This window comes from Cydia strobilella, chromosome 2, assembly GCF_947568885.1.
Source record: "Cydia strobilella chromosome 2, ilCydStro3.1, whole genome shotgun sequence".
In the NCBI taxonomy this organism is placed as follows: domain Eukaryota; kingdom Metazoa; phylum Arthropoda; class Insecta; order Lepidoptera; family Tortricidae; genus Cydia; species Cydia strobilella.
In genome coordinates this window covers 11,363,267-11,385,806 of record NC_086042.1, presented here as the reverse complement: position 1 = coordinate 11,385,806, position 22,540 = coordinate 11,363,267, and the positions used below count along the sequence as shown (strand labels likewise).

Sequence of the window (22,540 nt, the reverse complement as noted above, 5' to 3'; positions counted from 1 at the left end):
TATATAACACCAGAGCATTAGCCGTGGGCCAATATTTTGAAGTACCTAGAGTGTATAATTATTAAGGCGATAGGACACTTAAGAAACGTTTACCCTATTTACTGAACTTTTTGTACCGGACATAGTAAAAAAAAGCCCAAAAATGTACATTTAAAAACCGTCTGAAAAGGTATCTCTTGAATAATCTATAGGGGATGTGTTACCCTATACAGTAATTCATGACACACCTTCTAATAAAACTCCCAATGTAAGCCTATTATAATATAAATTTAATTAAGTATAAATTAGTGAGACTGATACCTGACTCCACAGTAAAACTAAATGTAGTTTTGTGGAGCATTGTCTATAAAAAGAAAATTGTGTAATAAATAACTAAATAATAAATTGTAAGTACATATTTTCATAAAAGTATGACACAAAACTTTTATTACCAAAGCAGCTCGTAAAGGTTCTCTTTATTCGTGAAAAACTGACGAGAAAATTGCATTTCATCCTTGTGGATAATTACTTTGCCACTCTGGTGAGTGGCAAAGTAATTAGAAGCAAATTTCGAGTTATGTTCTTTTATTGTGTTTGTAATCTGTCTTATGTACAATAAAGTGTTTACATACATACATACATACATGTACATGTACTAATTTTGAATGATAAATATTTAAAGAATTTATTTGTAATGTTTTACAGTTAACGCTGCTTTTTCGCGTTGGTGTGCTAAAAAATTTTTTTGCTATACTCGGTAACAACATTTGTTTTACCCTCGTGCCTTGAAACCCTTTCACTGCTCTAGATTTCACTTTTAGAACCAGTTTTAGAATCTTTAACAATAAATTTCAAAGCCTAACAAAATGTTGAAAGAAATCGCAAAACTTAAAAACAAATCCATGGCTCAGAATAGAAAGAAAACCTGGCTTAACTTACTGAATCCTTATGAAAACTTTTACGAGAAATCGGTAAGGTTACCTGTGTTATACAGAGAAATACATTTATTTTCTTTTATTAGACATAACAGAAAAGGAGGTATAAATTAAAATACTTGTAAAAAATTTCACAAATGGATTTCAAGACTAAATAAACAAACTCACGCTGCATATTAGGTATATCATCATCATCATCATCATCATATATTTAAGAGTAAGTCTCTTGTCGGTGGAGCAATTTCCATGTTTCGCGGTCCTCTGCCTTCCTTTGCCTTCTTTTTGAGGTAGGTGTATTTTTTTACAAGGGTGCAAAGTTGTATTTTACCCACGAGTGTGGAATTGAAACACGAGCAAGCGAAAGGACTCTGCGAGCGAGCGAAAAGTGAAGCGAGTGGTTCTGAAGTAGAATCCTGAGCATAGCGAGTGTTTCAACACACGAGAAGTAAAATACATTTGCACCCGTGTGTAACACAAAACTTTTCCCTTCACTATACTCATCTTCATCACTGGAATCACTCATTTATACGATAATACGATATTATAACAAAAAACTTCGGAAGTTTGTCGCGCACGAAGGGTTCCGTACCATTACGAAAAAAAAACTGCAAAAAAATGACGTTTGTTGTATCGGAGCCCCACTTAAATATTTATTTTATTCTGTTTTTAGTATTTGTTGTTATAGCGGCAACAGAAATACATCATCAGTGAAAATTTCAACTGTCTAGCTATCACGGTTCAAGAGATACAGCCTGGTGACAGACGGACAGACAGACAGACAGCGGAGTCTTAGTAATAGGGTCCCGTTTTTGCCCTTTGGGTACAGAATCCTAAAACAAATGTTTCTTATAGAATTTTAAGGTTATGACTTAAAATTATTAAATAAAGCTAAATTTGGTATTTTTTGTCCATTTATTTAATGATAATTAATAACAAACGAACCATTATAATGAGCGTTTTACGTATTGTTATCTGTCAAAAGTTACTTAAACACGCTCCATCCAAGGTCAAATTACTTTACCCACTAAGTGGATAAAATGCGTTTTACCCGCTTGTTTTAAAGGATAAAAGACGGCTTTCCGAGCGAATGAGGGAAAATAGTTATTTGTTATACAAGGGTGCAAAGTTGTATTTTACCCGCGAGTGTAGAATTGAAACACGAGCAAACGAAAGGGTTCTAAAATAGAATCCTGAGCGTAGCGAGTGTTTCAACACACGAGAAGTAAAATACATTTGCGCCCGTGTGTAACACAAAACTTTTCACCTCACTATAGCGAGGAAAGTGCAACATCCACAGGCGTTAGATCATCTTCATCACTGGAATCACTCATTTCTTTACGATATTATAACAGAAAACTCTGGAAGTTGTGTATTTTTACGAGAGTCGGTGAGAAAAGGTTTTAAGTAAAAAATTTGTTGACAATGTTGACATTTCTGATGTATGAAATGTCAACGATGCGTTTTGAAATTGCATCGACTCAACTTGTGCGTTCAGAATTATATTTAACATCATTATAAAAAAACAAACGTTTCTTATGGAATTTTAAGGTTTATGACTTAAAATCATTAAATAAAGCTAAATTTGGTATTTTTATTAGATTCTCAAACCATTTATTTAATGATAATTTATATCGAACGAACCATTATCATGAGCGTTTTACGTTTTGCTATCTGTCAAGCTACTTAAACACGCTCCATCCAAGGTCAAATTACTTTCCCCACTAGTGGATAAAACGCGTTTTTCCCCGCTTGTATTGAAGGATAAATGACAACTTTCCGAGCTAGTGAGGGGAAAAATCTATTTCATCATTAAAAACCTAAACCAACCACAACAACCTTCACATGATACTTCCACCAAAAAATAGATTTTAAATTCGTGATGAAATCTCTACACTGGACATATTTAATCACTTATAGATTATTACTACAGGTATTACCTTCCTTGTCAGTTGCCAAGTATCAAAAGTATCACACCCAGCAGACCCCAGATAAGTCGCAAAAATAAGAAGAACGCCATGTATGTGTAAGATTATTATGACAGGTGACTATTTTAGCGGGACCGCATGTCGCCCCGTGATTCGCGCAATCTCATATTAGTTCTGCACGGTTACAGTCAGAGATAGTTGTCTTGTTCGACGTTATCTCATCCAGGATTGCCCAACGTCTGAGGTAATAATAAGGTTGGCAACCTTGTACATATCATAGCAGTTAAGCTTATTAAGTTTGCTTTTTATTACGAAAAATATGCAATAGGTACATTATCTTATTAAATTAGTTTTCTTAATAATTAACCAATACGCTTTTGCACAGCATATTTTATAATCACTGCTAAAGACTGAATTAAAAATCGATCCACGGATAAAAGATTTTTTATCAGGAAATTAATTTTGCTTCTTCCGCAAATTGACAGTTTAAATATTCAATACCAATTTTGGCTTTCCAGTCATTCTCGACTCATTTAATGCAACAGGAAGAGTCCTTGATAACGTTTTTGTTTAAACTTCAAATGAAAGTACAAAGATCTTATTAAAGAATGAGGTAAGAAATAAATTGAAAGAGTGCCTTTCAATCTGTCTGATAGAATTTGGTTTTAGGGCTAGGTATCACTTATATTTTTCTTTAGTGCAATTGTCATAAATATAAATTTATAATTCTTACCGCCTGCATTTGCTTATAGATTTTTTGGAACAAAGACATGTCACAACCGGTGAGTTTCTTAAAGGGTCTGAATCCGTGGAGAAAGAAAAAAATACTCTTATCTGTCAAATTCTGATTTCATTGTGCATTGTTTTCATTTCAGTCACGTTCGGCTTTATAGTCGACAGGCCGGGCCGTTTTTCGGATTAAAATGTCAGTTACAGAAAAATATCAAGCCAAACTAAGTGGTAAGAAAAAGAAGCGGTAATATGGAAATTTACAGAAGTAAAGTCAAGAACGTATTTATTTTATTTAGAACTTCATTTCTTGATTAATACAAGTAGGTACAAATTGTAATAATTGGACCGTTTGGACACAAATAACAAATTACCTAAAATTTTCGGGGGCGAAAAATCGATCTAGCTAGGTCTTATCTGTGAGAAAACGCGCAATTTTGAGTTTTTTAATATTTTCCGATCAAAGCTCGGTCTCCCAGATATTATTCCTCTAAATTTAAATTTCTACAGAAAAATATTGGCAACCAAACATATTCGGAATGTCTTGTAAAAGTAGGCTTTACGCAACATTTCTGCTAACAACAAAGCTTTTTAGGCTTCCGTACCCAAAGGGTAAAACGGGACCCTATTACTAAGACTCCGCTATCCGTCTGTCCGTCTGTCCGTGTGTCTGTCTGTCACCAGGCTGTATCTCATGAACCGTGACAGCTGAACAATTGAAATTTTCACAGATGATGTATTTCTGTTGCCGCTATAACAACAAATACTTACTAAAAAGTACGGAACCCTCGGTGCGCGAGTCCGACTCGCACTTGGCCGGTTTTTTGTTTTTGAGCAATTTAAAAAATAATAATGAGTTTGTCGAATTCAGTTATAAAAAACTTATTTTTAGGGTTCCATACCCAAAGGGTAAAAACGGGACCCTATTACTAAGACTCCGCTGTCCGTCTGTCCGTCTGTCCGTCTGTCTGAACCTATCTCATGAACCGTGGTAGCTAGACAGTTGACATTTTCACAGATGATGTATTTCTGTTGCCGCTAGAACAACAAATATTAAAAAGTACGGAACCCTCGGTGGGCGAGTCCGACTCGCACTTGTCCGGTTTTTTGTGGTAAAGGTGTAGGTACAAGTAAAGCCGCAGAGGCAATTTGTCTTAAGGATGACTCACGCTAGACCGGGCCGGGGCCGAGAAATGCTTGGCTATCTGTATACCTAATTTCAATTAAATCGGTTCGGCAGTTCAAACGTGACGAGGAGTTAAAAAGAAAGGTATTTCTTTAAAGTTTATTTGTTTTTTACTTCGGAATGGTGTCAATGTGATACCATAAATAAATTTGGCACTACCGATCTAAGTATACGAAAACGATATTAAACATGACCTAGTAGCTTCACTAATGTAGAATTCAAGATAAAATTGAGAGCCCCAATAAACTTCCAAGAGAGGATATCCCGAAAACTATTAAAGATATCGAAAAACTTGACAAAATTAAACATGTAGCAAATTAAATTAGCTTTCGGTTTGTCTAAGTAGTCATGTCGGTGAGACGCAAAGTTTCTAAGATATAAGTTAAAAACCGAAAAATGGGACCTTCTTACCTCTCTCCCCTCGGCTCAAAGGCTACCGGGGAATAAAATATTATAATATTAATTTTCGCCGGGCACGACAGAACGGGGACTTTTGATATGATCACCCCCTAATTAGTCCCAACAAAGTTACGGAGTCAAATATTGTGTTCCAAGCATATTCCTCTATACCTTCTTATTGCTTGGTCTATCTACTCGTTTGTTCAAATCACATAAAAAGTCAAATGAAGTGAAATTGTCAACGAAAATATTTAGGAGACAAGTTTAGGAGACAACATGACCGGCGGTGTCTGTCAAGCACACAATCACTGTATTACATCTGCTGCTGGTGCGAGTTGAATCCGTTTTGACATCATAATACATTTGTACTGTTTTCATTATGAACTAACCATAATTATGTGATATACTTATATGAACTTACCTACTGTAATAAGTTAAAGCTATAAATAATAAATTTTCCAAAGGTGCCAAATTGACTACCGGTATATCGAAGTGCTGAAGTGTTTGTACGAAAACGCCACCATGTCTGTCCGACTACAGGGCCAGAGCTCGAAGCCTATTCCATTGCAGCGGGGAGTCAGACAAGGAGATGTAATCTCCCCAAAGCTGTTCACCGCTGCATTGGAGGATGCCTTCAAGGTTCTGGACTGGAAAGGACGAGGCATCAATGTAAATGGCAAGTACATCACTCACCTTCGGTTTGCCGATGATATCGTAGTCATGGCTGAGACCATGGAGGACCTCAGTGCGATGTTCGCTGATCTCAGCAGAGTATCTGAACGAGTTGGTCTGAAAATGAACATGGACAAGACGAAGATCATGTCTAACGTCCATGTTGTGCCAACTCCCGTATTAATCGGAGGCTCTGCGCTCGAAGTTGTTGACGATTATGTATACCTGGGACAAACAGTCCAGTTAGGTAGGTCCAACTTCGAGAAAGAGGTCACTCGTCGAATCCGACTCGGTTGGGCAGCGTTCGGGAAGCTCCACAGTATCTTTTCGTCCAAATTGCCGCAGTGTCTTAAGTCAAAAGTCTTTGACCAGTGTGTGTTGCCAGTGATGACATACGGATCTGAGACGTGGGCGCTAACGATGGGCCTCATAAGAAGGCTCAAGGTCACGCAAAGGGCAATGGAGAGAGCTATGCTCGGGGTTTCTCTGCGTGATAGAATCAGAAATGATGATATCCGCAGTAGAACTAGGGTCACCGACATATCTCGCAGAATTGCAAACCTTAAGTGGCAGTGGGCGGGGCACATTGCTCACAGAACTGATGGCCGGTGGGGCCGGAAGGTTCTGGAGTGGCGTCCGCGTACCGGAAGACGAACTGCCGGTAGGCCTCCAACGAGGTGGAGCGACGACCTGGTGAAGGTCGCGGGAATTCGGTGGATGCGAGCGGCACAGGATCGGTCGGAGTGGCGAGCCTTGGGGGAGGCCTATGTCCAGCAGTGGACGTCTATCGGCTGACGTGATGATGATGATGATAAATAATAAATTTTAAATAATAATTGTACCTACCCGACATAATTATGTTATACCTAATATTGTATAGTAGGTACATACTGATGTGTTTTGTTATGTAACTTAGATATAAATGGTTGTAAATATGTAATACTGTTTTGACATGTAAAACTATGTTTTATAAAGGAATAAATGAATTATTGAATTAGATGCTCGTAGCGACGGGTAGTTATTGCGATGTTCAGTTTCACGCTCCGAACCGACCGTGACTAATACTAGCTGCCCGATTGCTGTCTCGTTAAACAAAACGGACAAGTAACCTTTTACGATCGTTTTAGCTTAACAGTGCCCGGAATCCGCTCGGCGCGTTCTCTGTTCGTAGTCGCTTTCCTCTACAAAGCGGGAAAACGCTGGGATCGGCTACAATCGTAGCGTTACGATAACGTTGGCAGTGAATGTATTAAGAGCAAAGGGGACGGCCGCTTCTCCATACAAACGTAGTCCCGATTTTCCTCTCTAGATATTGACATTATGGAAAATATTTTTACATAATTTGATGAACGTATGTATTAACCATAGCTATTAGCTATGCCCCTACGTTTGACTTTTTTCGATTTTTTGTTTATTGTAAAAACTAGCGATCCGCCACGGCTTCGCACGGGTGCAATGCTGATATGTTATACATAGAAACGTTTCTCTTGAATCACTCTATCTATTTAAAAAAAACCGCATCAAAATCCGTTGCGTAGTTTTAAAGATCTAAGCATTCATAGGGACAGACATCCATCCAGACAGCAGGAAGCGACTTTGTTTTATACTATGTAGTGATTATAATATATGCTATCGTATACAGGATAACGCTGTACAATTGAATAGAATTGAATATTAGACATATTTTCGGGATTTTTTTCTACCGAGCCAATTCTAACCTTTCAAGGTTTTGCTCAGAGTCTGCCCTCGCAAATATAAATAGCTTAGTTTCCGAGTAAATTTTTTATGGCATTTCCCTTAATTAAAACGTGTAAAAAATGAATATAAAAAGTACAATTTTGCGTTGGTCCCTTCTTAAAAAACACAATTTTAATCACACAATATGTGTATTTACACTATACCATGCACTTTCATTGATGTAACAACAGGTACCATGTGGTGAATACATACAAACATGTTTAATTTGCTGATATTATACTTACCTACTATACATCTGGTCAAAAATATAATACGGAACCCTCGGTGCGCGAGTTAAACGAACTCTCACTTGACCGGTTTTTTGAAGAAGGACTGCCTACAAAAAGAAATGTGATCCCATCAAAAACGTTACATGTAAAAAATGCATTGTTAGACATTTTAACGAGTTGTGATATTTTATGATTTAGTAGTGTATGATTTTAACAATTTTATTAGTTTCAAATAGGTAAATACATATTTCGTTTGAAGGTCTAGCTTCCATGTTTTTTATGTTCGTTGCCCGCACCCAGCATGCGGGCCCCATCGACCAATGAAACTGAGCCTTGATGTCCTATAGCCGCCAGGGCAACGTTTAGCGTGAGCCATTATCAGGGCGAATACGATGACACTTACATACACTTACATATTAAACACGCATTAAATTTTTTAAATGCGGTTGAATAGAGCTGTTTCATTATTTCTCCCCTTCACTTGTCTTAGGTATTTTACAGCTCTTTTACCCGTTCATTTTTAAAATACGTTGTTCGACAAATTCACTTAATGCCGCGTTAAATGAACCGTGTTCGCATAATAAAAGATTTTATACTCGAAAGCGATTTCAGAATGGACGATATTTCCGTGAAATGGAAAATGCCGCACTCCACGTCGACGCTTCATCTCGACGCTGGCAGCGCCGGAATATTTTTTTCGCGCTCGAACGACTACGAATTGTCTAAAAAAAGTAAAACCGACCCACCTATAAATAACCGCAAACCTAAACTATCGTGCTGTTTAACCCCTAAATAGTGCACCCGACCGGTGAACCGATTTACAGTAGCAGCCATTCAACTTTTTATAATTTAAATTTCCCTTGTTTCCGTTTCAATCAAGTAGAGTCAAACATTTCGGATTTCGGACAAAGTAAAAAAATGCAAATGGGTCCAATTTGTTTTATAGAAAAATAACACGCTTCATCTGGGTATATATAGCACGCTTCAAATATAGGTATAGGTTAAAATAAAATGGTTCTGATTGTATATTTATGCCCATTTACATTGTGTCCTAAAATAAAGCATTTTAAGTGGATTCACCTGTTCCTCGAAATGTTCGTAACCCTTTTACCACATTAAGTATTCTGGTGTAAAATAGGTGCTACTTTTTCAGACACGGAAAACGTTTTGATACATAGCAATGGGTAGATACGCAAGTACATATAATTTTTTTAGCACAGTTTGTTAACTTTCTTGTAACCAACTAAATAACGATCTAGTTCGACTATATAGAAATGTAATCAAATCTTGCTAGTCGAATTTAATAGCCATATCGATATGAAACATTTAAATTACTAATTAGTTATGCAACCTAGATGGCAATAATTTGATATAATGGTACCAAGTTATCTGTGGAACTCTTGACTAGGCGCTAGCTAACCTATGGAGATTGGACTCAAATGAGACATACCTACGACTACTTAAAGTTTGAAATGTTACAACATTATGATGTTAATATTAGGAAAACCCCAGTTGCTTAAACGCAGTCAAAGCGAATGACCTAAATTATAAGTGTAAAAAACTGTTTACTGTTTATACTACTTTTTAAAATGACTACCTACCAGGGCGGTCGCTTCTGATTTAACAATTTAAGACCTTGACGATCGCTCACAATGATTGGAGCGAAATCCAGTCAGAGTCTAGTCATTATGCATGTCGTTCGCACTTACTGATACGCGTAGAATAACAAAGATTATAAGCCCTCCAGGTAATAAAATGGTATTTTACGAATCTTCAATTAGCGTTATACCTCTAGCGTTATATCACAATTTTACAAGGACCATCAAGAATCATTTTTGTTGTTTTAGTGGTGGAAGTCCACAAAGGAGAAAGCCTGGACATGTCGAACGTCCAACGGAGCGACATGGGCGCTTACTACTGCATCGCGAGCAACGGCGTGCCCCCGACCGTCAGCCGGCGGTACCACGTGCAAGTACATTGTAAGTCAATGTTGTGGGATACTTACAGGCCAAATCGAACGTACACTGACATCAGAATGATATTTGAATCATGTTATTAAGTTATCGTGCGTCTTGCCCGCGACAATACATGTAACGACAAGTACGAGCAAAATTCACGATAACTGAATGACATCAGTTAGATGGTCATTCCGTCAGTGTACATTCGAATTGGCATATTAGCCCATGTGATTTATTTTAACAAGTATTTAACCATAGTTGATTTTGTATTAGTATTAAAATAAGGTTACCTACATTCGTTAACTGCAGCAGCGTTGCTGTTGCAGCTTTACTGCTGTAGCGTTAGCATTCTAATTACTTTAACGCAGATGAAATCGCAGGCACCTCCTCTTCCTGTCGAAAGACCCTCTTCCTCTTGAAACTTTTGAAGTATTATGAAATATTCCATACAAAATTCGACTCTGAAGATCCGCCATATACCACTCACAAACACATACAATCACATTGCATTACAATTTACAATACACTAGACAAAAGTATTGTTGAATTACTTGTCGTTAAGCTAGTATGATTTATTTTAAATACGGTAAAGTTATAATCCAAGAAGACAAACATAAATAGAGACAGCAATACACGTTTATTAACAGACACCGTTATCAGTGGTGAAATTTTAATGAAATGCTAGGGTTGGCTGGCACTCACTCCTCCACCGTGCGGGTAAGATTCCGCAAGCTATTGGGTAAAAGTACGTATGTGTGTGTATGTGGGGTAACGGTTTGCATCAAGAAAATTTCAATGGAATTGTCAATAAAATAAAGTTTAACTAATATTTATGAAATTGTCTGATCAATATCCACATACTAATTTATGAATATTAAATAACTATTAATAATTTATTTAAGATATTTAATAGTGCTTGATTATTGCATCAAAATTTGACTTAAATGAACTATAGAGGTCATAATTATACATCAATAATTTACACGCTATTATGTAATTTCTGGGCATTTGGCTGTATTCTGCAGTTATAAAAGTATGAAACAAGATTGAACTGATTTATTTTGTATTTAAGTAGTGGTACTCGTACCTATTGCGGTTACGTGCAAACTTTTGATTTCGTATTTTGTAAACACTTTTCCTACGACACGACCTATGTACATTTAAATTTATCGACAAACGTGATTTTGTAGAGGTAACATCACTATCGTGATTAGAAGTCGGATTTTTCGCTCGACTGATCCGAAATTTGTACTGGGCGAGCTGGACCGCGCATAATCTATAAATCCAGCAATTACGTGAGACTAAAATATAATAATTTGGTGTTTAAATGTACTTAAACGTAATAATATGTAAAAAAATACACACATGTGAAATATAACACAATCTTTTCGTAAACTTGATGTATTCGACCTGTTTTTACAACAAAAAACCGAACAACTGGACTCGGTCGTGTTTAAAATCCGAGCGCTACTAGTTTTATTATCCGCGCTAGATCAGTCGGCAGAGGGGAAATAGTGCGAATGCCGCCTCCCTTCCGTGTGTTGCTCGACGCATTCTATTTAATTCAACCAAACAATTTAAAACTATGACATTTCAATATCATTTCGGACATCGATCGTCCGAGATCAAGGGCCTGACACTTATGGATGGTATAGAAAGGATCGCAATCTCTTATGGAAGAATTGTTGTAAAAGTGACCGCGTTAAGCTTTAAATAATAGTTCCTAATCTCTCCGGTGGCGCTAGTTAGGCTCTGGGACATGAGTATAACATGAACCATATAAGGCAACAAATAACCCGACCAAATTACGTAGGTTGTTTTTGGTAGTATTTCGGTGTATGGTGGCGCCGCCTAATTACTGTTTTTTGATGGACACTTTTCATACATAGAGATTTGGCTCCTTTATACAGTCTCCATGCTGACACTTCGATAGAGAAATATAGTCTTATTACGATTCCTATAAGAGGAAAGAGAAAATAGTGCCATGCTTTGTCCTTATCACCGACCGGGCATTTTTTCATGGTCGGGTTATGGCATCATAGGTAGGAGGCGATGGCGAAATACCGAAATGTATAAGAGTTAAAGAGAAAAAGGATTATGCTGCCATACATTAAACTGTCAAATATATGAATATGTCCTTTCTCTTACCCCTGGTCACTCGGTGTCATGTCTATAACTACTTGTATTATACCAAAGAGGATATAATAGGATAGAGTGGTACTGTCATAGTAAATTTTGTAACCACAGTAAATTCACTGCCATCTATCGACACACTTTAAAACTAAAAATAAAGATTTATAAAAATACGATAAAATGTAATATAGATAAATAATTTTTTTTATTTGCATTATTTATTTTTATATGATTTTGACCCATGTTCTTTCACTGATATGCGTTAAAATTGTTAAATAACAAACGAAACAGTCAACGCCCTCTATACGAGAGTAGGCCAAAGGTAGTGGCGCCATCTGATCGAGAATCAAATTTTCGTGATTTTTGAGGCACGTTTTTTCCTTAGACTGTAAACATCTATTACGGAGTTATGCATATGTATCTTTGATTATACTATGTCTATGTCCGAGATACAGGCGTATTCGAATTTTAGTTGATCGATCTGTTTTCGATATGATACTGATCTGTCACTGTCAAAAATGACAGTTTTTGTTGATGAAATGTCACTTTCGATACTGACAGATCAGTATAATATTGAAATAGATCGAATAACTAAAATTCGCGCCTGATAGTACTTGCGTATATGTAGTAGCAAATGTAGAAACTCATACTATACGAAAGTAACTTAATTTGTAACTTAGTTTAAGCTCAGGAATACACCCTTGAAATTAACGGAGTTTAAAAAAAACACGTTAAAATATATAAAAGTATTCCAAGCAAAAGCATGTTGAAATATCGAAATTTTCATAGAAAAAGGTAAATCCACTGTAAGTCGACGCGGAAAACCTCATAGCCTAAGCCCAGTACCCGAATTAATATTTCATATTTACGAGTAGATTGTATAAAACGCTAATTAAAATCAAGTTTGTCAACGCATAAGATAATTATAATTGAGAACTTAAGTTGTTGGAAAAAATGCGAATACACATGTCAACTAAATTATATATACTTTACTGTACCGATTTCTTTAATTACATATATCGCTACCCACTACCCACAATAAAAAGTATTTCAACAGCAATATTATATTTTTAATTTAAACGTCGCAAGTCATGTAGAAGCATTTTGCTACTAAATCGGTTTCTATTGTGAAACTTTTTACGGTTACGAGTGTTATTTTCTGGGAAATTAAATTTAATGTTTTATGAAACCAATATTTTACGTTAAAGTGAAAACCTTTATTTTAATATTGTGGGGCTGAGTGCGATTAAATTGCCTTCCATCCACCCATTGTTTCGTTCCATTGTCCACCTATACAACCAATCATGTCATTGTAATCAGCTTAATTTATGCAACTGCACAAGGGAATGCGTAGGTCAATGACACCTTGTCCTCTGGATAAAGTATCTATTTTAATGTAATTTAACGCTATAGCTCCCCGCGCAGCGTATCTGTCGGCGGCAGATCGTAAAATCGGGCATATTGGGATATGCCTAGGCATATCATGAAACGCCGCCATTTCATGATCTGACTAGCGACTACCAGCCATTTCGTTCAAACCTCAACGTTTGACGATTTGCCTGGCGACGTTTAGGCATATCAAATAAGTAGGGTGTGTGTGGCTAGCGACCACCAGCCATATCGTGCACACCTCAAGGGATGATATTCCTAGGCAGATCATGAAACGCCGGCATTTCATGATCTGCCTAGCGATCAGTAGCCATATCGTGCAAACTTCAAGGTGTGATATTCCTAGGCAGATCATGAAACGCCGTCAGTTCATGATCTGCCTCGCGACCAAGTTTCAAGTGAAAAAATAAATATCAATTATAAATTAGAATTATATTGTATTCAGCGGCTATATTTTGCGGTTTTACAACAAAACAGAATGGAAAACCAGCTAAATCACGTATGATGCCGTGGGTAACTAACAGTTAAACTCGATCAGCTGATGCTTTTCCGCCATCTTGCCGCAAACCAAACTTACGACGAATACATTGCTCTTTTATAAGGCATATCGTGATATGCCTGGGTTAATTTTAGTCAGATCATGAAATGGCGGCGCTTCATTATATGCCTAGGAATATCTTGATCAAGTTATTTTACGATGCGCCCGGTATAAAGCTAGGAATATCAACGAATGCGTTGATCTGATCGATCGCCTGTTTTATTAGGCAAATCGTGATATGCCTGAGTTAACCTTAGTCAGAACATGAAATGTCGGCGTTTCATGATATGCCTAGGAATATCTCGATATGCCCGATTTTACGATCTGCCGCCGACATATCAAATATCAATCTGTAGTTATTAATGAAAAGAGAAATGAAAGATGATTGCTTTGCCCCACAGTCATACCACAAGTTAAAGTTACCAATCAGCTGGTCGGTGCGCCGCTGGGCAGCGACGTGGCTTTACAATGCTACATTGAAGCATCCCCAAAAGCTATGAACTCATGGTATCGAGAAGATGGTAAGTTCTTGCAAGCTTTTATTTAACTTGCAATGCACATAATTGTACGTACCTAAGTATGTTTGTACGGATCAAAAATCTTGCAAGTTAAATTTGACCCACTTTCCGGTTTCCGATGAAGCTAAAAATTTGCATACCTAAATGTAAATTTTATGACAATGCAATATTATGGTACCATTGAGCTGATCTGATGATGGAGACAGGAGGTGGCCATACATAGGAACTCTGTGGTAAAACAACACAACCTAATTGTGTTTGGGTTTGTTAGAATTGTCTCGATGAGTACTAGGTGCCCGTTGAAATAAAAGTACAGTCAGCAATAAAAGCTTGTATCAAAAATGTTTTTTTTTTGTCAAAAAACACATGTAATTTAATCTCTTTGCTATTTAATACATATGTTGACTTTTAAATATGCGATATAAATTATTGTTAAAATTCAGTTATCATAAAACATCATTTTTTCATGTGTTAAATGTAATTGTGCCTGTAATAAATTAGTAGCGAAAAACAAGTCTTACTTAATAAGAATCGGACTTGATAGGTCCGATACGTACAACAGTATAAACATTAAAAATATTTAAAAAAAGTCTAACCTAACTAAAACTGAAACTAATTAATTATTTTGTGTTAGAAGTTTTAGTAACTTCGTACATGTTAATGAGACCTAAAAACTTTATCTAGAGCAAACATTTTTATTTAACCGGACCGTTAAAAAGTATGTCGACTACAAGTTTTAAAACGTATAATTATGTTCTACTAAATAAATACATACCTACATGAAAAAATAAAAATAACCGTAGCCAAATGGATTCTAAGATGGCATTCTTTTTTTCAGCCTTATTGAGCGACAAGCTTCTCGAGAACCCAAAATTCCGTGTAACAGAAACTATAGTGAACGAATATTCTCTATGGATGAATTTAACTATAAAATTATTGGCACCAAGTGATTTTGGAACTTACGTGTGCGCGTCGGTCAACGCGCTGGGGAAGATGGAGAGCCAAGTCAGCTTACATAGTAAGTACGACATTAAACCTTTGTAATATAAAAAGTTTGCTACTATTCTTTAGAAACTCTTTCTATTACTCTATAGATTAAATAAAAGCAAAAGGTAAACCTGCAAATTATGTTATTACTACTAGTACTTTTTTACAAGTACTAATGTTATAAAACAGACAAACACATAACCTTTTTTTATATAAGATCAGTAATTGGCCTACACTTAGGTACACCTACGTTTAAAAAACTAATAATTTATATATGTTATCACGTGAGCTGGTACCTTTTCGCAGCTAAGCTACTAAATTGATTTTGATCAAATTCGACATTTAGTTATAATTTTTTAAATCCGCCTTTGAAGTGAAGGGAGAACAATAGAGCCTACCGAAACTCACGCGCCCGAAGCCTAGTCAATGAACAAGATCAATTTATTATTAATCAATTAACCTAGTTAGGTAATCTTTCGCAAACTCATTTTCACTTATTGGTGCGAAATCTAATAGCTGTGCTTGATGAACTAAGTACCTATTCATTCTGTGTCTCTGACAGATGTAAAAATGCATTATAATCCCAAGCCACTGTAACCACCACCACCACCACCACCACCACCGCCACCTAGCGATTGCAAGTTTAATTTTCCGCTACATTGTATAATCGTAACTACACAATAAATTATTGGTTTTCTTTAGGATTAGAGCTGAACGGTTTCCCCGACGAGCCGCTAGTGTCGGGCGCGGCATGGCAGCGCGCGCGCAACCTGCCCGCGCGGGCGCACCCGGCCTCATCCCATGCGCAGTACTCCCTCGCGCAACGGCTACCACCACAGCTCTATGCTCTTATGCTCACTGCTCTCAGATATGTTACTACATTTTAATTTTTTCGCAGAAAAAACAATCGAATCTGAGCATTTCATCTAGCTGCAAATTATACCCACTTACTTTAATTAATTATGATTGTTTATTATTTTACAACTAATTACGGATGTAAGTTTGTGTCAAGAATCCCAGTGCGGTATTGGTAAATCACAAAATAAGTTAAAATTAAATTAAATATTTAAACACATGGAAACCTAAAACGTTTATTATTTAATTATTTGCACAAACTTGTAGATGCAATAGGTACATAACCTACTTATTACGTTCGACTGTAGGTATGTACCATGTTGCAACGCGTACCACTGGTCTGTAACTCAGCAGAATTGTAAAATATTTCATAACGGAATGAACATTTTTAAGTAGCGTAAGTACCTACAAGATTTTTTTCAGTTAACATATCCGTCTAATCTAAAACATTAAAAATATCGCTTAACGATGAACTATCCGGTTTTTTGGAGTGAACGTAAATATATTAAGAACGATACAAAAAATCATAAAGCAAAGTTTGAAAGATGAATAATTTATCTCGAATGCTTTGTATTTGCATAATATATTTGAAAATTTTATCCCACGATATGTCATCATTAAGGTCTACTATATAGTACATAAAACATTATTATAAGAAACGTAACCTAATGAATTATTGAATGTTCAAAGATAAGAAAAATGTCGACTGAAATTACGTTATTTAGTTTCTCAATGCTGAAAATAAAACCGTCTCCCTTATCTATCCAGCGAGCGTGATGGGCACCTTTGCGTCGGGAGCAGCCCGGGGCAAGTTACAGTAGGTAGATGTTTATACATGTTTAGTTCATATTCATGTTTAAGTTTAGATATATTATATTAAGGTTTAGTGAATAAGTTTATTTCATATATGTTTATTTAATAAAAGTTTTCTATCTTTCTTGTGGACTATGCACAGAACTGGTTGAAAAATAATACACACACAACATAACCTTTAGATGTAGGTAACTCATTTTGCATCCACATATCTTTCTGCTATCGTTTGTAGACGTTTCTGCTCAATACAAAATTAACTTTGGGCACAGTCATTATGCTAATGTAAAATCCACAAATGTTTATGCCTTAGTTATAGCAATTCGAAATCAAAAACACTGGTGAAAACTTTTATTTTTACTACAATTATTGTTATAACCATATTTATTACAACAAATAACTAACGTGGTTTAAGGGTTTATTCATTTTCAGATCCATTTTTGTTGTAATATGAACTATATAATTTTATATTTATAGATAAAAACTAAAGTAAAATAATATCTTTTTAGGTATTATTATACCTACGGGTGTCTCTTGTAACACGAGCAAATTATTAAAACAAAGATTGTACTCATCAAACAATAAAACAATAAAAAATTTAACCTTTAGATTTCTCTTTTGCATACAAATTAAATATTATTTTCAAAGTACGCTATCATCAGTATAATAGACGTAGCTTGTCACGCTTCAAACGTAACAAAATTCGCAATAGGTACATTGCGTCTTAGTCTTTAATAAACTTTAGAGTGTACAAATCCAAACACAAGTTATTTTTAAAAGTCCCTGAACAAATATTGGTGAGATTGAGGAGTACAGACAGGTCAGACAGCCTACAGTTTAGTTTACTGCTCCTGTTACAGGCCACACCTGGTATATGTATATCAGTAATCCTATCGGAGGTTCGATTTTCAGCATCTCATTATAACAGTCTTGAATCTTCCCTGTAAAATAAAATTACAATTTTGAATATTTATATGAACATAAACATGTAGTAGTTATTCCAACTAAAAATGATAAAAGGTATTGTTAAATAATAATATGGAATTTGATATAAGTCCGGAAAAGTTAATTGTTTTTTCTTCAATTTAAAGTGTTTAAAAAGAGAGTATCCAATTATTACATTTCTGCATGAGTTATCTCGACAGTACAAATTAGGTACCTCCTACAGGTATATTTTGCAACCAGCAAGAGGCCGATTCTGATTTCACAATTTGTTAAAATTTCGCTTTGTTTATGATACGACCTTGACACGACTAGCAGTGCATCCCACGTGCACTATAGTCATATGCCGTATGGGAAACGGTCGAAGAGATAGTTCAGAGACGGAAACCGTTGCCAATTTTTGGTATATATTGTCGGGCAAGGTATTGGAACAACAAAACTGCCAAGAGAGAACTGGCGCAGGCAACCTGCTACAGCGGAATGACGTGATCAATATGACTATGCCTTGCACTTACACGTGTTGGGTATCAAATGAAATCATAATATGGTATCAGATTCAATATACCGACTACATTTAGGTTATATACTGTTCCAAAATAAGCTATAGTTTAAGAGCTATAAAACATGGCTTTAACACCCGACTTTTGGGTTGGTTGTAAAACCCAAATAACCTTTTTTTTACAGGAATTTGATTTCTTTGTGAATAGCTTTTAAACTGTAGTATACTTTGGAATATAGTGTATGTACTAAATATATTATATTTAATCTGCTTTAGTACCCCACACGCGTAAGTGTAATATAGTTTGGGTGCAATATGCATGCAGCATTCAAAAAGAGGCAGGAGTCACTTTGATGACGTCATTCATGTTTCCCAGCCATTTTGAAGACCTACCATATCCAACAACAGACTAAAACACTGATTTAAACTTTCACGATTTTAAAAACTTATTTTTTAATACAGTTGCTCAAAAAGTGCTACTTGACGTAGCTGTTTAGCGTGCGGAAAGTTGGTTTTCGCGAACTAGTGCTTTTTACTTTTCCAATTTTTTTAAATTTATACTTGTTCCAATTCATGACTACTTATTGATGAGTGTTAATATTAGTTTCCTTGAAACGTCGTAATCAACATAAAAACCTACTGTTAATGTAAGAATACGAAAAATACGCACATTTCATTACTTACCTCTTCATCATTAAAATACTTTTACAATGCATGTGCTCGAAAAGTGCGTTTCCTACGGAGCCATATCATGCGGAAAGTACTACTTTTCCGCACTAGTGCTTTTTGTTTTCAATTATTTTATTTTATTTATTCAATATACGGACCAGGTGGATGAGTGATCTGAGGACGAGTGCATTAATCAGATGTCCTTAACAGATTACAAACCGGTGTCATCGAGCCTGTAGACGCCTCCGACTGGGCCACGCCACACGTTCCTATACGTAAGCCTGGCGGCAGCTTACGCCTTTGATTACAAGGTAACATTGAACAAAGTTTTATTGGTCGACAAATATCCCGTTCCGAGAATAGAGGATGTATTTAGTAGCCTCAGTGGTAGTACATATTTTGCGAAACTGGATCTGTATATTTACAAGTGTTACTATTATAGCTATATTCACAACTTTAAACTCCGGTACCATAGGTACCTATTAACTTAATTTTAAGATTGTGCTGGTTAACATTTAAGTGTACCATTACATGTCATTTTTGTTGTCAGTACCAAGTAAAACAATTTTTAAAAACAACTTACTAGTGCGTAAAGAGCACTTTTCGTGCATATGTCGAAAGTTTAAAGGGCTATATGTACTGTAAAACGTTGTACGATACACGTGCGAATAGGTAATTCGCAACTCGTGTCGATTTAAAACACTCCTTTTAATAATTAAACTTATTTGCCATGATATGTTTTTTTATTTACTCGCACAATGCATAGTAAAACATTGTATGATACACGTGCGTAAAGATGATTTCCGACTCGTATTCCTTTATACACTCGCTCGCTTTGCTCGCTCGTGAATAAAATTCCACTCGTCGGGAATCATACACTTTCCGCACTTGTTGCATAAATAGCTATTATTTTTTAATATTGAATATTGAAAAACCGTTCTTAATAAGTTGTCTGAATGGAACGGAACGCCTGTCGAAGAAGAGGCGTTTTTTCTTACTGCAAGCATGTTTTAAGTTTCCAAAGGCAACATTCGAAATTGTTTTTATAAATATACGACACACAAATAATCGTAAATAACGATACTTTGGGAATAATAGTACAATGTTTTATATTTACAATTGTTTCTGTCTTATAGAACATGCATTTAAAAAAAAACATTGGTTTCAATAATAATAACAACATCCATTCTAGTCGAATAAAAGCAAAAAAAAAACACCTCTTCATAATGTCAATGTCAATGATGTCACAGAATTAATAGTATAAAAGTTTCGAATTCCTTACTTGTTATTTTTCTTATTTTTTCGCAACTGTATTAAAAAACGTCATTCGATACACGTGCGGAAATGTCATTCTTACGTGTAATGATATGTAATGACATACTTTCCACACTAGCATCTGTCGTTTTGAATAATAACATACTAAAAGTCAGTAGCGATTTCCGGCTCTGAACTAGGGGAGACTAAGGTGGGTTGTGACATAGGGGAGTTGTGACAACGAAATTTTATCAATGACTATTATTCATGAAATAAAACTATGAAAACGGATTATATCGCGTATATTGAATTTATAATACATCCCGACGTTTCGAACTCTTTACAGCGTTCGTGGTCAACGGGTGACTGAGGAAAAATTACAAAATGCAAAAATACCCACATACTAAAATAATGAACAATCATAGACTACAAACTTTAAGGCTGGTTGTACATGCAAAATCGGTTCATAAGGCTAGTTATACACTATAATTATTTTTCAAGTAAAGATATATATATATACGCGATAAAAATAAACTATGCCGGCTCCAACCCTACACCACGGACCCGAGAAGATTTAATTCCCTCCTAAATTGTAGGAGGGTATCCCAATATGGGACCGGCAACAAACTCGGCGGGACACATCTTTTCAAAACATCAGAATGTCCAGCATCATCCACCACTACGGTCTCACAGTCTATGTCTCGCTTGCTCCTTTATCAGGTGGACTACAGGATCCCAAGCTGGTGGTAGAGAAAAGCCATCTTCCCTATTAAAGTTTGGATATTTCTTAATCTCAATGGCCTCGCGTAGCATTCTGGGTATGTAACGCTTCTCCTTGGCAAGAACCAGAGGCTTATCAAACTTGATTGAGTGATTGGCTTTATCCATGACATGCTCACAGACAGCAGACCTAGGTCGACGGTGCTTGACATCAGCTATGTGTTCCTTCACCCGAGTGGAAATGCTCCGTTTCGTCTGCCCGACATATGATAGGCCACACTCACAGTCCAGCCTGTACACTCCTGCAGTCTGTAGAGGGGTATTGCATTTTACAGGCCTCAGGAATTGTGACATCTTCTTCATTGGCTTGAAATATGTTTTTATAGAAGCACGCTTCAAGATGTGGCTGATCCTGTCCGTGACCCCCCTGACAAAAGGCAGAATGGCAGGCCTGCGCTCGACTGTGGGGATCTTAATGTGGGACCTCTGGTTGACCCGCGGTATCCTGAGCTCGTTTGCCTGGAGCGCGCGCCTGGCATGCTGGAGCTCCACTCATTAAGATCCCCACAGTCGAGCGCAGGCCTGCCATTCTGCCTTTTGTCAGGGGGGTCACGGACAGGATCAGCCACATCTTGAAGCGTGCTTCTATAAAAACATATTTCAAGCCAATGAAGAAGATGTCACAATTCCTGAGGCCTGTAAAATGCAATACCCCTCTACAGACTGCAGGAGTGTACAGGCTGGACTGTGAGTGTGGCCTATCATATGTCGGGCAGACGAAACGGAGCATTTCCACTCGGGTGAAGGAACACATAGCTGATGTCAAGCACCGTCGACCTAGGTCTGCTGTCTGTGAGCATGTCATGGATAAAGCCAATCACTCAATCAAGTTTGATAAGCCTCTGGTTCTTGCCAAGGAGAAGCGTTACATACCCAGAATGCTACGCGAGGCCATTGAGATTAAGAAATATCCAAACTTTAATAGGGAAGATGGCTTTTCTCGACCACCAGCTTGGGATCCTGTAGTCCACCTGATAAAGGAGCAAGCGAGACATAGACTGTGAGACCGTAGTGTTGGATGATGCTGGACATTCTGATGTTTTGAAAAGATGTGTCCCGCCGAGTTTGTTGCCGGTCCCATATTGGGATACCCTCCTACAATTTAGGAGGGAATTAAATCTTCTCGGGTCCGTGGTGTAGGGTTGGAGCCGGCATAGTTTATTTTTATCGCGTATATATATATATCTTTACTTGAAAAATAATTATAGTGTATAACTAGCCTTATGAACCGATTTTGCATGTACAACCAGCCTTAAAGTTTGTAGTCTATGATTGTTCATTATTTTAGTATGTGGGTATTTTTGCATTTTGTAATTTTTCCTCAGTCACCCGTTGACCACGAACGCTGTAAAGAGTTCGAAACGTCGGGATGTATTATAAATTCAATATACGCGATATAATCCGTTTTCATAGTTT

At 36.6% G+C, this 22,540-nt stretch overlaps 1 protein-coding gene across 1 annotated transcript in view; it reads left to right on the top strand.

Moving 5' to 3' along the window:
* The window catches only part of LOC134751867 (lachesin-like), a 45,465-nt gene extending 29,232 nt beyond the window's left edge, over positions 1–16,233 (top strand). The window contains exons 5-8 of the mRNA XM_063687395.1: positions 9,640–9,771; positions 14,212–14,331; positions 15,167–15,346; positions 16,018–16,233. Of these exons, the coding sequence (XP_063543465.1) occupies positions 9,640–9,771; positions 14,212–14,331; positions 15,167–15,346; positions 16,018–16,202 (617 nt within the window). The 3' untranslated portion in view covers positions 16,203–16,233. The remainder of the gene's footprint in view (positions 1–9,639; positions 9,772–14,211; positions 14,332–15,166; positions 15,347–16,017) is intronic.
* The last annotated feature ends 6,307 nt before the right edge of the window (positions 16,234–22,540 follow it).